Source organism: Prionailurus viverrinus, unplaced genomic scaffold (genome assembly GCF_022837055.1).
Source record: "Prionailurus viverrinus isolate Anna unplaced genomic scaffold, UM_Priviv_1.0 scaffold_45, whole genome shotgun sequence".
Classification (NCBI taxonomy): domain Eukaryota; kingdom Metazoa; phylum Chordata; class Mammalia; order Carnivora; family Felidae; genus Prionailurus; species Prionailurus viverrinus.
Genome location: NW_025927610.1, coordinates 3,270,165 through 3,284,392, shown reverse-complemented (window position 1 = coordinate 3,284,392; position 14,228 = coordinate 3,270,165). Strand labels below are relative to the sequence as shown.

Sequence of the window (14,228 nt, the reverse complement as noted above, 5' to 3'; positions counted from 1 at the left end):
CAGGTGAGCGGTCAGGGTCAGCCCTCATGGGCCCCAGGAGCAGGCTCCAGACTGGTTAAGTGGGGCTCTACAGCCACAGGCGTCTGGAGCAGGTTCTAGAAAAGGAGAGGGCATGTGGATGGGCATGGCCCCTTGGCCTTGAAGACTCCTTTTTCATGGAGACAAGCGTAACCCCAGACGGACACCGAGGGAAGTACTGGGTCTGGTGTCCACAGACACGTGCACATTGCAAGGCAGTGCCACGCGGCTTTGATCCCCCGTGAGGAAGAGGGCTCCACGCACGAACATGCCAACCGTAAATGTGGGAGTGTCCACAGCTCCACCGGGGAGAGGGTCCTCGGAGGCTGTCTCGTCAACCTGCTCGAAAGGGGCTAGGTAACTACTACTCCGCCTGTGAACCGAAGTGAACGAAATAAACCCGTCAAGGTGCTTTAGCGGTTTAGCATGGAAATAAAATCAGAATTCAAAGAGCGACCACGTGAAATGTGGAAAATCTAGAAGGAGTCATTACCCTTAGAAAGCAAAAGGGGCTCTCGGCTAGCGACAGTGACACAGCCACTTTTATTGTAGTAAAAAGCCAGTAAATCCCAATGAGCTGAAGGAATCGGAGTATCATCCCCACTAAATGTGTCGGACGGGATCACAGCACGCAGCAGGTGCGATCACAGGTTTGGCCACGTTACCCGTCTCTCCTTGGGCATTGACACTGACCTTCAGAGAGGACTTCCGCCTCCACATAAGGTGTAGACGGTTGCAGGGACCGTTGCTCCAACCCTGCCACTGAGATTTCGCCAGATTTGGCACAACGGTGTCACATCAACGTCCTTTGTTTGTTCTGAACTTCGCCAAAGAGCTAAGGATGTGACGATAAAGCAGATTCCGGAGAGGAACGTGGCTGTTGTGGGAGAGAAGAGACCCGCGGCTGCTTCTCACTTCCACAGGGTGGCGGTGAGACCGCCGCGGTCAGGAGCAGGACGGCGCCGGCAGAACTTGGAGCTGACAGGTGAGGACGGCACGTGGCTGGCGCGGGCATTAGCGCGCGGGGAGCCCGCTCACCCAGGTGGGGCCTGCACCCCTCGGGCTGCCCCTCAGGGCCTGCGGAGCCGAGGCCGGAGAGCACCCTCCCGGACAAGGGCTGTGCCGAGCGCTTGCAAAGTTGGGGGCAGCACAAAGGGCGCAGAGGGACATCCTGATGGGAAGAGCTGGGGGCGGGACAGGAGTGCCGCCTGGCAGAGAGAGAGATCCCACGGCCCAGAAAGCTGGCGTCCAGCTGGAAAGCCCAGAGACCCGCACGGTCTCACCGGAGCTCAGACCCCAGGGGCCCGCCGCCAGAGCCTGTCCCTTTGCTCTCATTAAAAAGCGAAGTACGGCCGACACCCACGTGGCATTAGGTGCAGGTGCATGACGGTGACCCACCACCCGCCTCGGTCCCGCCGTGCTCACAGGCGTGGCCACCCCCCGTCACCACACCACACCATCACAGCACCGCCGACCGTATCCTCTACGCGGCACCTTTCATCCCCTCTGCCGGTTCCTTCCATACCCAGGAGCCTCCACCTCCCACCCCTCCCCCGTTTTGCCTGCCTCCCCTCCCCCCTCAATTTTTTATTATAATACGATATAAATCCCATGAAACTTACCGTCTTAACCATTGTTAACTACATGGTTCAGTAGCAGTTAATACATTCCTAGTGTTCCATCCTCCACGTCCAGAGCTCTCTTCCACCTGTAAAACGGACACGCTGTCCCCGTCGAACACTGACTCCAACCCCCTCTCCCAGCCCCTGGTACTCGGCATTCTGCTCTCTGTCCCTACGATCTGACTTCCCTAGTGGCCTCATACCAGTGGAGTCGTACGTGATTTGTCTTTTTGCGACTGGCTCATTCCATTGAGCATCGCGTCCTCCAGGCTCATCCGAGTTGCAGCAGGTGTCAGAACCGTTTCTCATTTTGAGGCTGAATGACATGCCGTTTCTCGTAACACGTTCATCTGTCCACCGCGCTTGGGTTGCTTCTGCTTCTTAGCTATCGTGAATAACGCTGCAGTGAACAGCGGGTGCAGACGTCTCCTCAAGACCCTGCTCGGAATTCTTTCAGGCAAATGCCTGGAAGTGGAACTGCTGGAACATGCGACAAACATCTTTCTTTGATTCTTCGAGTAACCCCAACACCGTTTTCCACACGGCTGCACCATTTATAGCCCCGCCGACCGTGTGCAGGGTTCCAGTCCCCACACCCGTCAACAATTGCTATTTTCGGGTAGCAGCCACTCCACCAGGTGTGAGGTGGGACCTCATTGTGGTTTTGACTTGCGTTTCCCTGACCCTGTTTGTCGCTGTTAAGCATCTTTTCATGGCTTGTTGGCCATTTGCATAACTTCTGTGAGGAAGGTCTGTTCAAGTTCTTTACCCATTTTTGAGTCAAGTTCCTTGCCGTTGGGTTTTAGGGGTTCTCTACATATTCCGCATCTTCACCCCTTATGAGAAATGTGATCTGCAAATATTTTCTCCCATTCTGTGGGGTGCCTTTTTACTCTGTTGAGAGTGTCTTTTGATGCACATAAAGTTTTTCATGAAATGTAATTTGTTTTGTTTTGTTTTGTTTTTGCCTGTGCCTTTGCTAGTCTACCCAAGAAATCATTGTCGGGGCGCCCGGGGGGCTCAGTCGGTTAAGCCGACTTCGGCTCAGGTCACGATCTCGCGGTCCGTGGGTTCGAGCCCCACATCGGGCTCGGTGCTGACCGCTCAGAGCCTGGAGCCTGCTTCGCATTCTGTGTCTCGCTCGCTCTCTATCCCTCTCCTGCTCATGCTCTGTCTCTCTCAGAAATAAACATTAAAAAAAATTTTTTTTTAAATAACAATCATTGCCAAATGTTGGGAAGCTTTAGTCCTATGTTTTCTGCTAAGAGTTTTGTGTTATTAGGTCTTACATTTAGGTCTTTGATCCGTATTGAGTTAATTTTTTCGTATGAGGTAAGGCTCCAGTGTTACTCTTCTGCTTGTGGATGTGCAGTTTCCCCGGAACCTTAGAATGAGTTAGGAAATGTTCCCTCATTTTCAATGTTTTGAGAGTTTGAAAATAATTGGTATTAGTTCTTTCTTCATTTAATTTTTTAAAATATTTTATTGTGTTTCTTTATGACTTTATTTATTATTTAGAGCACATAAGCAGGGGAGAGGCAGAGAGAGACGGAGAGAGAATTCCAAGCAGGCTCCGTGCTGTCAGCTTGGAGCCTGACATGGCCTTGATCCCATGAACCATGAGATCGTGACCTGAGCTGAAATCAACAGTTGGAAGCTTAACTGACTGAGCCACCCAGGTGCTCCTTATGATTTTATTTTCAAAGAATCTCGACACCCAATGTGGGACTAAAATTCACAACCCCAAGATCAAGAGTCCCGTGTTCTACTGAGTGAGCCACCCAGGTACCCCAGTGTTAGCTCTTTAGATGTTTGGTAGAGTTCACCAGTGAAGCCATCAGTTCTAGGGCTTTTCTTTGTCAAGAGACTTTTTACTGTTCATTCAATTTGCTTACTAATTATGTCAATCAGATTTTCTGTCTCTTCATGATTTATTCTTGGTGGTTTTGTATTTCTAAGAATCTGTCCATTTCATTTAGGTTATCCAGTTTCTTAGTGTACAATTATTCATAGTACTGTCTTATAATCCTTTTTATTTCTGTCACATTTGTTTGAATGTTTCCACTTTCATTTCTGATATTAGTAACTTGTCTTTTTTGATTAGTCCATCCAGCTGCAGTTTGTCAATTAGGTTGGTCTTTCCAAAGAACCAAATTTTTTTTATTGATTTTCTCTATTGTTTTTCTATCCTCTATTTCGTTTTTCTCTGCTCTCATCCTTACTATTTCCTTTCTTCTGCTGGCTTCGTGCTTAGTCTGTTCTTTCTCGGATTCCTTAAGTTGTGAAGTTAGGTCATTGACTTGAGATCACTCATTTTTTTAATGTGCTTAGAATTATAAATTTTCCCTAAGCACCACTGTCAATGAATTCATTAGTTTGGGTAAGTTGTGTTTTCTTTTCCATTCATCTTTGATTATTTTCTAATTTTCTTCATAATTTATTCTTTGATTCACTGGTTGTTTAAAAATGTGCTGTTTGGACAACAAATTGAGCCTCTAGTGTTTAAAGTAGGTCCAAAGTTGTTGACCATATTTATAGTCTCTACAAACTTACAGCTTGTAAACATAAAATGAAGAATTCATCCATAAGCGTTCCTTTTATTCCAGAAATACCTGCGAGAACCAGAATAGCTTCAAGACTTAAACCAGTTGAGTTTTGAGACGAGAGAACATGGAAGAAATCATAAATCCCCTGCAAGTTGCTCAGATGGTGATGGGCATATCTGGTCCTCATCAGTAAACGTAAACATTTTAAGTCGGTACAGTACAAGGAGATATTAAATATCAAAACTAATCATAGATATGTGAAATGTTTTTAGCTTTCTTTGTACAATTTCTAAAATCTGAGTTTGTATTTAAGTTATATATATATATATATATAATATATGTATATGTAAAGATATATAAAAAATAAAAGTGGATTGTTTAATTTCCATAATTTTGTGAAGTTTCTAGTTTTCCTTCCATTACTGATTTCAATCTTCATTCTGTTGTGGTCGGAGAGATACCTGGTATTATATCTATCTTCTAAAATCCACTAAGACTTGGGGCACCTGGGTGGATCAGTCAGTTAAGCATTCGACTTTGGCTCAGGTCATGATCCCATGGTTCGTGGGTTCAAGCCCCACGTCGGGCTCTGTGCTGACAGCTCGGAGCCTGGAGTCTGCTTTGGATTCTGTGTCTCCCTCTCTGCCCCTCCCCTGCTCGCACTCTCTTTTTCTCTCTCAAAAATAAATATTTAAAAATTAAAAACAAAAAAAGAAATTGGGAGCCTTGAATAGCAGTTCAGAGTTTTCTGATACACCTCCATTACCCTGCTTTTTGCCAGCTATTATGACCAGTGCATTTTGGAGGCCATGCTTCACAACTGAGACTTAAAGATCCTTTTATGGAGAGTTCTCTAGTGGAGTAGAAATCCTTCTATAAAAGTTGGCTGTGATTTGAAGCTATACTACAAAGCTATGGTAGTTAAAATAGCGTAGTAGTGGCATAAAAATAGGCGCATAGACCAACGGAACAGAATAGAGACCAGAAATAAACCTCACATATACAGTCAACTAATATTTGATAAGGAGCCAAGAACATACAGTAACGGAAGGGCAGTCTACTCAGAACATGGGAAAACTGGATGAGCACAGGCAGCAGCATGAAATTGGGCCTCCTCCTGACACCACTCACAAATAGTAACTCAAAATGCCTCAGATTTAAACATAAGACCTGATACTCTAAAATTCCTAAAAGGAAACAGGGAAGAAGTCGCTCAACATTGGTTTGGCAACGATTTTGTTTTATGACACCAAAAGCACAAACAACAAAAGGAAAAAAAATCAACAAGTGGGACAACACCAAACCGAAAAGCTTCTGCGCAGCAAAAAACCATCAACGAAATGAAAAGACAATGTGCAGAATGGAAGACAATTTTTGTAAACCATACATTTGCGGTTAACATCCAAAATATGTAAAGAAATCATAAACTCAACAACAACAAAAAAACCCAAACCATCCAACTTGAAAATGGACAGAGGAGGGCACTGGGGTGGCTAAGTCACTTGGGCGTCTGACTCTTGGTTTCGGCTCAGGTCACGATCTCAGTTTTGTGGGTTCGAGCCCCACATCGAGCCCCACGCTGACAGCACAGAGCCTGCTTGGGATTCTCTCTCTCCCTCCCTCTTTGCTCTTCCTCCACTCGCACTGACTCTATGTCTCTCGAAATAAATAAACTTAAAAACAAATGGACAGAGAAACTAAATGGACTATAATTGGGGCGCCTGGGTGGCGCAGTCGGTTAAGCGTCCGACTTCAGCCAGGTCACGATCTCGCGGTCCGTGAGTTCGAGCCCCGCGTCGGGCTCTGGGTTGATGGCTCAGAGCCTGGAGCCTGTTTCTGATTCTGTGTCTCCCTCTCTCTCTGCCCCTCGCCCGTTCATGCTCTGTCTCTCTCTGTCCCAAAAATAAACAAACGTTGGAAAAAAAAATTTAAAAAAAAAAAATTAAAAAAAAATAAATGGACTATAACTGAATTTTCCAAAGAAGACTTCCAAACAACTGACAGGCACATCACCAGAGAAATGCAAATCAAAAGCATGATATTTCCTCATACATGTCAGAATGGCCATCATCAAAAAGACAAGAGATAATAAGCGATGGTGAGGACGTGCACTGTTGGTGGGACTGTAAACTGGTTCAGCCACCATTGAGAACAGTATGAGGTGGCTCCACAAATTAAAAACAGAGCTATTACATGATTCAGCAATCCAACTTATGGGTATACATCCAAAGGAAATGAAAACAGGATACCCAAGAGAAACACACATGCCCTTGTGGAGGGACAGTTGAGTCACAATAGTCAGGATATGAAATAACCTAAGTGTCCGTCAATGGATGATGAGAAGATGTTGTGTGCATGCATGCGCGCGCGCGCGCGCACACACACACACACACACACACACACACACACACACAGAGTGGACTACTATTTGGCCATGAGAGAAGAGGAAACTCTGCCATTGTCAACAATGGATGGACCTTGAGGACATTATGCTAAATGAAATAAGTCAAATATGTCATGATTCGTGTCTTTTATGTGCGGAAACTAAAAAAGCTGAAATCATAAAAGCTTAAAAGAGCATAAAAGAGTAAAATGGTTACCAGGGGTTGCAGGGCGGGGGAATGGGAGAGAGATTGTTTAAAGGTACATACTTGGAGCTTGGAAGTAAGTCAGTCCCAGAGACCTACTGCACAGTGCTGTGATTATAGACAACAAAAATGTATCATGAGCATTAAGCCTGCTAGGTGATTGGACCTGAATTGCTCCCAACACTAGAAGAAATGATAGTTATGTGACCCATAGAGGTGTTCCTAATTCTAAAATGGCAATCATATTACAATATAAGTGTGTCAAATCGATACATCGTACACCTTAAACTTCCACACAATGTTGTTTGTCAAATATCTCTACAAAAAAACGTCGGGGGGCGGGGGGTGTTCTGTTACTCTAGGAAAGACTTACTGTCTCTCTGACTGTTTAAAAGGCATTTCCTGTTGGGAAAAAGCACAAAGATAATGGGGACTTATTTCACTGACAACTTAGAATGCGATGCATTAACCTTAAAACCAAAACCACCAGCTATTGTACTAGCAAAACTGGGTTTATTCAGGAATAGCACAAATCTACAACCCAGGACAAGTGATCCACGGAAAAACCATAGACAAGTGAGAATAAGGTACGGGAGACTCTTTTCTGGTTTTTTTAAAATTTTTAAATGTCTTTATTTTGAGAGAGAAAGAAAGTGTGAGCAGGGAAGGGGCAGAGAGAGAGAGAGGGAGACACAGAATCAGAAGCAGGCTCCAGGCTCTGAGCTGTAGCACAGAGTCTCATGCGGGGCTCGAACCCACTAGCCCCAAGATCATGACCTGAGCCAAAGTGGGACACTGAACCGACTGAGCTACCCAGATGCCCCCAGGGGGCTCTCTTATAGAGAAAAGGAGGGCTGTTGTAAACAGAAAGTCCACGGGAGGAAACTGGGACCTGGAAGTGTAATGGCTTTTCATTGGCTGATCCACGGCAGTCTCTCACTGGCTGGGCTGTGGCTGGCTCTCATTGCCTGGGTTGTTGCTGGGGGAGGAAGAAACCTTCCTTCCTGCCACTGGGTTAGTAAAGCGGTGGCTGCCGTGGAATCCACCTGCGAGGTGCGTCCCTTCCTGTTGGGGCTGCAACTGGCCGGAGTGGTAGGGCTGAGAGCTCCCCCTGCTGGCCACCCGATTCCACTCTAAACCACGTTTCCTTTCAACTTTAACAGTATTTTATTTTTAAACTTCTGAAACTTGAGAACAAGACAACCTAGTTAAATAATACAGTTTTCCAAAGCTGCGCATGCTCATTTCAAGCTCATTTTTTTTTTGCCCTGAAATACAGAAACAACTTCCTAAAACTCCTAGACGGGGGCACTAGCACTCTGATGATCTGTGATTAGGTCTGTGATCAATCACAGTTGGTAACATCCCTGTTTCTCCTTGGTAAGGGTTTAAAAAATTCTAGAATAGTGCATTCTTCTAGTCTTACACCAATTTCACTCCAAATGTCTCCTAGAGGCATATGCCATGCACAGGAATCTATCTTCCTCCTTCTCACTTTCACAAGCTTCCGAAATCGGCATCAGACACACTCACCGTGCTACATCGATTCACAACGGTGGGAAGGCTTGATTAGTATTGAGCTGTCAGCCCCTTCTGATGATCCTGATGAACTCACTCACGCGGATGGCCTCAGGTACAAGGAACTTGGTGTGAGCCTGGACAGGAAGCTGCCTCTCCCCGCGGCTCCCACTCCCACAGTATCGGCCTCCCTTGTGTCGAACCTCGGGTGTTTTTTTCAACGCTAAGCTTAAGTTTCAAAAAAATCGTTTCAGGAATAAGTGTGCAACACGAGAAACGGTTTAATTGGGAAGTCTTCTAATTAATGAAAACTAATTTCATTTCTATTTAAAAAGGGGAATGAAAGGACTAGTTATTTTGAAAGGATAGAATGTGGAATGGTTGAAAGGGAACTGGAGTACCTTGCTAGGTGCCAGGGCCGTGTGACATTGGTGAGGACACAAAGGCACACAGGCCCTTGTTCTACTTTGGGAGCTTCTTTCCTGAAAATCAGTTAACAAAAATTTCCTTTCCTTTTCCGATAGGAAACGTCAGGGCTCCAGCAGCTGCCACTCTGCGGAAATGCAGCCCAATGGGAAGTAGTTGCCTGACATGCATGGTGGCCTGCAGACCTCTCGGCTACTACCGTAAGGGGTCACGACGGCGAGGGTCACCGTCCCATGCAGAGGGCCACTGTTTCGGGGGCCCGCCCCCGCGGGAGCCCAGGCGCGCCCACGGCTGCGCCGCTCCACGAGCCTCAGCCTCCCGGCCCCAGGGAGCGCCCCGGACCGCCCGCGCCCAGAGGCTGGGATCGGCGGGAGCGTCCCCGGCCGCGAGTTCAAGGAGGAACCCGCCCAGACAGGCTTCCCGCTGATTGGCCGAACGCGAGGAGGGCCAGAGGTGATTGGTCCGGCCGGACGCCTCTCCGCGCGCACGCCGCGGTCGCGCCTCCTTCCGCCGCCACAGTCTGGTGGGCGGACGCGATTGGAGCAGGCGCGTCGGCCCGCCCGGGCGCGCCCCGCCCCCGCCGGAGAGCGCGACGTCACTACCCGGCGTGCCGCGCGCGGCGCTTCCCCCACCCGCTAATGTTTTGCCCGATTCAAGATGGCGGTGCAGGAGTCAGCTGCTCAGCTTTCCATGACCCTGAAGGTGCAGGAGTACCCGACCCTCAAGGTGGGGTCTGCGGGCCGGGGTAGCGGCCGCGCTTGGCCGGGGCCCGCGGGCCGCAGGGGCTCCGAGGAGAGGGAGGTGGGGCAGGGTGGGGGCCGGGGCGCGGCCTGGGGCACCGGGCGGGGTCTGGGGGTCTGCGCGTCCGGGCTTCCGAGGTCTCGGGGTCTGCGGAGCTGGTCTTCCGGGCTCCCCGGGGCCTGGGGGTCTGCAGGGCCGGCCTCCTCGGGGTCTGGGGGTGGTCTGCGGGGCTGGGCTCCCCCGGGTGTGGGGGTCTGCAGGGCCGGCCTCCCCCGGGTCTGGGGACCCGCGAGACCGGCCTCCCGGGCTCCCTAGGGCCGGTGGGGTCTGGGGTCCTGCAGGCCCGGCGGGTGTGGCGTGTGGCCGCCCATGCCCCTGCCCGGCCTTAGAGGACTTCGTGGCAGGGCGTGGAGCGCGTCTGTCTGGCGCCCCGCTTCGCCCTCTGGAGTCCGATTGTGGCCCCTTCATCCTAAAGAAAAAAACACACACAAAAAAACCCCACAAAAAAACCGTGAACTGCCCCAGTGACATTTCCGGCGGTAGGCAGGCAGGCTGGTGACTTTGAGGGCCGGGGTGGAGGCCGGCGTTTCCAGGGTGTGGGGTCGCGGGCGCAAGAGTGCCCGATGTGGCTCGCGGTGGGTGTCCAGCTGTCCTCCCGGAAGCTTAACGTCAGAGGGTGTTGGTATGTTGGCTTCCAGTCACTAATTAGGAGCCTACAGGGAGAGACCTAACGACCTAATGGGAACCCATCTTGTGGGGCGTCACCAAACCTGAAATACAGCCCTTGCCACTCGGTTGCCGGTTGTGTGACCTTGGATGGCCACTTAGCCAAGTCGCCTTCCTTGAGGCTGAAGCCCGCGTCTCTCGTAGGAGGGGCTGCACTGGCTCCTTACCTAGTTCGCAGAGGAGTTGATGAGAACAAAGCATCAGGAAACAAGTTCCTTAGGAGACGAAAGGCCGCAACATTCCCAGGAGAACTGTGGCTAGGCATTTGTGATTCCAAATTCCTTTCCCGAGAGGCCGGGTAGCTTTTTCCTCCTTGTGGCAGAGCCCAGCGTCCCCATCCACCTCAGTGGTGACAGGTGGCGGCGATGGGTGCGGTGAGCGCTGAGCCCGGGGAGGGGGGCGGGGGGCTGGGGTTTGAATACTGCCCCGCCTTGCTCCTCACTTTTTACTGAGAGACCACTCTGAGATCGTTGACTCCTGTCAGACAGAGGCGTGATCGCAGCAGCGTCGCCTTGGGTGAATTGAGGGACCCCGTAATGCTTGGAGTGGTGCCGGCACTCTTTGGAAGGTACATGGGATAGCTGTCGCAATTCGTCAGAGAGTCACTGTCCTCACCAGAAAGCAGAAGTGAGGCTTTGTTGCTTTTCTTTAACTGGCTGTGGAGCGGTGGTGTTTCTCGGCGCCTTGTCTGATCCAGGAGGACAGGAGAGCGCTGTTGACATGAACCAGCTGCCTGTTCGCCAGGCCCTTTCGAGATTAGGTGCTGGGTGGTGGTATCTCCAACTCCTTGAAGGCCCTGTGGCTCACATCGTGCCACCTGAGGCCCCGACCAGGCATCATTTGGGTTGATGTTTATCTCCCTCCACCTTCTCCCTCCACCAAAAAAAAAAAAAAGGCTTTATTTGGGGAGCTGTTGATTGCTGGCCTGTTGTCTCACTCAGTCCACCACCAGGCCTGTCGTGGGGCTGACAGAATTGTGGCAGAGTTCATCGTTTGTGGTGCTGGCTGGTGAGTGTGGGCAACATCAGGCAGGAAGGGATTTCCCTTTCGAGTTCTTTCTGTTGTTTCCCAGCCGTGAATGTGATTTGATTTCTAGAATTATTAAATAGTCTTTGATTAAAAATAGTCCTGCAGGTATTCATACAGGTGAAGAAATATTGTAGTGTCATTTCGAGTGAGCTCGCCAGATTGAAAAGAGTTTTACTTCTGCTTTAGAAGGATTTTTTTCGGGTGCGCTTGCGGGGCTCGGTCAATTAAGCCTCTGAATCTTGAGTTAGGCTCGGGCATGACCTCATGGTTTGTGAGTTTGAGCCCCCATGGGGCTCTGTGCTGGCAGCGCAGAACCTGCTTGGGATTCCCTCTCTCCCTGTCTCTGCCCCACCCATGTTTTTTCTTTCTCTCAAAATAAATAAACTTAAAAAAAAAGGATTTTTCAAATGTTTTTGAGAGCACGCACACACATGCAAAAGAGAGCATGTGGGCAAGCGAGAGGGGGAGGGGCAGAGAGAGAGAGAGAGAGAGAGAGAGAGAATCCCAAGCAGGATTCTGCGCTGACAGCACAGAGTCCCACACCTGGCTCGGTCTCACCAGCCACGAGATCACGACCTGAGCTGAAATCCAGAGTCGGACACGTAACCGACTGAGCCACCCGGGCACCCAGCTTTTAGAAAGCTTTAAACATTTTTTTTAAACGTTTATTTATTATTGAGAAACCGAGAGAGACAGAGCATGAGCGGGGGAGGGACAGAGAGAGGAGGAGACACAGAATCCGAAGCAGGCTCCGGGCTCCAAGCTGTGAGCACAGAGCCCAACGTGGGACTTGAACCCACGAACTGCGAGATCGTGACCTGAGCTGAAGTTGGATGCTTAACTGACTGAGCCGCCCAGGCGCCCCTAGAAAGCTTTTAGATGAATTTTTGCGATCAGAGAAGCTATTTCCACCATATCCTCTCACAGATTTAGATCACCTATGACAAATTTTCTGTTGACACATGTGTCCCTGTTGAGAGTTAACATTTTTTTCTAGAAGTTTTCGGGAGTGATTCCTAGTGCACGATGAGGAAGTTTCACCGGGAAGCTAGGGACCCTCGCCTTAGGAACGCACGCTAATACAGAATTCTACAGAATTCCACAGAACGTTGGAAGGCCTGACGCTTAGGAGCTGTGCCGGTCACAGATGCAGGTGCCGCGGGCGGGAGGGACACCGAATCCACATCAGGGCGAGGGGAGTGAGGGCTGAGGGGCTGGTGTCCTGAGAGGCCGGTGCTCGCTTCTCCGGTTCAAGGGTGCGTTGTGCAGCAGGGTGGTGGGAGCAGGGCCGAGCCCCCATTGCTGTCCCAACGGCCGTTCCTCCTCACACGTGATGGGACAGGGGTCTTCGCGATTCAGAACATCGGCCAATCGGGGCAGGTTCCTCACAGCCTCGGGGCCGGGAGGGGGCTCGTGGGCCCTGGTGGGCACCGCTCTCATCCGCTGGCAAAGCGGGACGAGAATGGCATGGCCGTGAGGCGCTGCTGCCCGCACGTGCCCACCCGGGCACCCGCTCCTTCGGGAGCCCTCCGGTGTGCGGCGGGCGACGTGGCCCGCACAGGCGCGTTCGGGCTGGGCGACTGCGTGGCGGGGGCCCGGCAGCGCCTCTAGCTTCTGCCCACCAGATGCCACCGGCATGCCCGCAGGATGCCTCCAGATACTGCCAGACGTCCCCGGGGGGGCAGAAGCGCCCCGGTGAGAGCCACCAGCCGGGAGTTTGCTCTGCGGAACCTGTTTTTATGTTCTGACCACAGCAGGGAGAGGGGGGTCGGTGGGACACGAGCCCTGTGTCCTGGGCCTGGTCGAGGCTTTTCCTGTCAGCGCCCTGAACCAGAGGCCCTGCTGTAATTACATTTTAAAAAGCGTTCTCTCATAAGAGTACCTTATGTTTATTTTTCAAATCATTCTGATCATCCTGTTAATATTTTGGCGTATTCTATTTTTTTTTTTCCCTCAGAGAGCTGAACTACGATAATTTTTTAGAGACCTTTACCGCTACCCAAGTTAGGCGGGGTTTTCATCACAGCCCAGGAGAAGGGGTCTAGAATCGGTCCTTGGGAGACCTGGCTCCGGACCCTGATTCCTCATCTGGAGTCTCGCCCGGGACCTCGTCCGGGCCCTCCCAGCCGGAGGAGGGAGGTTCAGTGCCCCCTCCCAGCTGGCCCCTCTCCCTAACTCGTGACAGGCTGGGGCCTGGGGCAGTGCTCCCAGCGGGGTCTGTGGGCCTACCTCCTGGGTCCCGGCGTCCTCTACGGCAGTGTTTCAGCGTCCCGGGCTTGTGCCAGCGCGAGGCCCAGAGTTCCAGCTTTCGGTGAACTTTCCCAGACTCAGCTGGGGATTTAGGGACTGCGGGTTCTCAAGTTTGAGGAAGGGTGGTCGGCAGGAGCGTTTGGTCTTAAGGGAAAGATATCCTGATTGTGCTGAGCCCTAGAGAGTGGCAGTCGGCTGGGTCTTTACTTCCTTTCCCTTGAGATCGTTTGGTTGACCGAGTGAGCCCTTCCCTCCCCCAGAAGGTGGTTGTATTACTTGAATCCGGCCTGGGGCCTGGTTCCCTTCCTCTGGTGGGACCTCCAGAGCCTTCCGGAGTCCCATCTGCTCTTCCCTGCAAGAGCCCCGTGTTGCCTTCGCCTTCCAGAACCCCCCAGAGCTAGAGCGTGGTCGAAATCCTCCCGGCCTTCCGCTCTGGTCTCTGCACCGCTGCTCAGATCCTTGACCACAGACAAGACACTTGGGGGCACAGGTCGATGTGCCCGCTCTGCTCATGATGTTTGGAAGCAGCCTCGTGCTGGGAGAGGAAGGGCTGTGGCAGCTGGAGGCATGGGAAGCCCGGCGCCAGGCAGGCGGCAGCCAGAGGTCCCGGGCGTGAGGTCCGAAGGCGGGGCTTGCTGGTACCGCCCCCCCCCCCTCGGAGCCCCCCCGCGAGGCACCCCAGGGTAGAGGTGCCAGCTCCTTCGGCCCGCACTCCTTGCTGCTCCCGGAGAACTCTGTCCCCATCCTGGTGCCACTGGGCTTGG

General features: G+C 51.2%; 1 protein-coding gene and 1 long non-coding RNA gene across 4 annotated transcripts in view; one reads left to right on the top strand and one right to left on the bottom strand.

Annotated features, from left to right (window-relative positions):
* Positions 1 to 559: 559 nt before the first annotated feature.
* LOC125159205 (uncharacterized) lies at positions 560 to 2,227 on the bottom strand. The gene is made up of 3 exons (XR_007149717.1): positions 1,844 to 2,227; positions 1,641 to 1,726; positions 560 to 895 (listed from the first exon to the last, which is right to left on the bottom strand). It is a non-coding gene; the product is annotated as an uncharacterized LOC125159205 (long non-coding RNA).
* Positions 2,228 to 9,298: 7,071 nt separating this feature from the next.
* Positions 9,299 to 14,228, top strand: part of MAEA (macrophage erythroblast attacher, E3 ubiquitin ligase) — a 37,360-nt gene continuing 32,430 nt past the window's right edge. For all 3 annotated transcript variants that reach the window (XM_047847273.1, XM_047847272.1, XM_047847270.1), the window contains exon 1: positions 9,299 to 9,444. In XM_047847273.1, the coding sequence (XP_047703229.1) occupies positions 9,376 to 9,444 (69 nt within the window). In that variant the 5' untranslated portion in view covers positions 9,299 to 9,375. The remainder of the gene's footprint in view (positions 9,445 to 14,228) is intronic.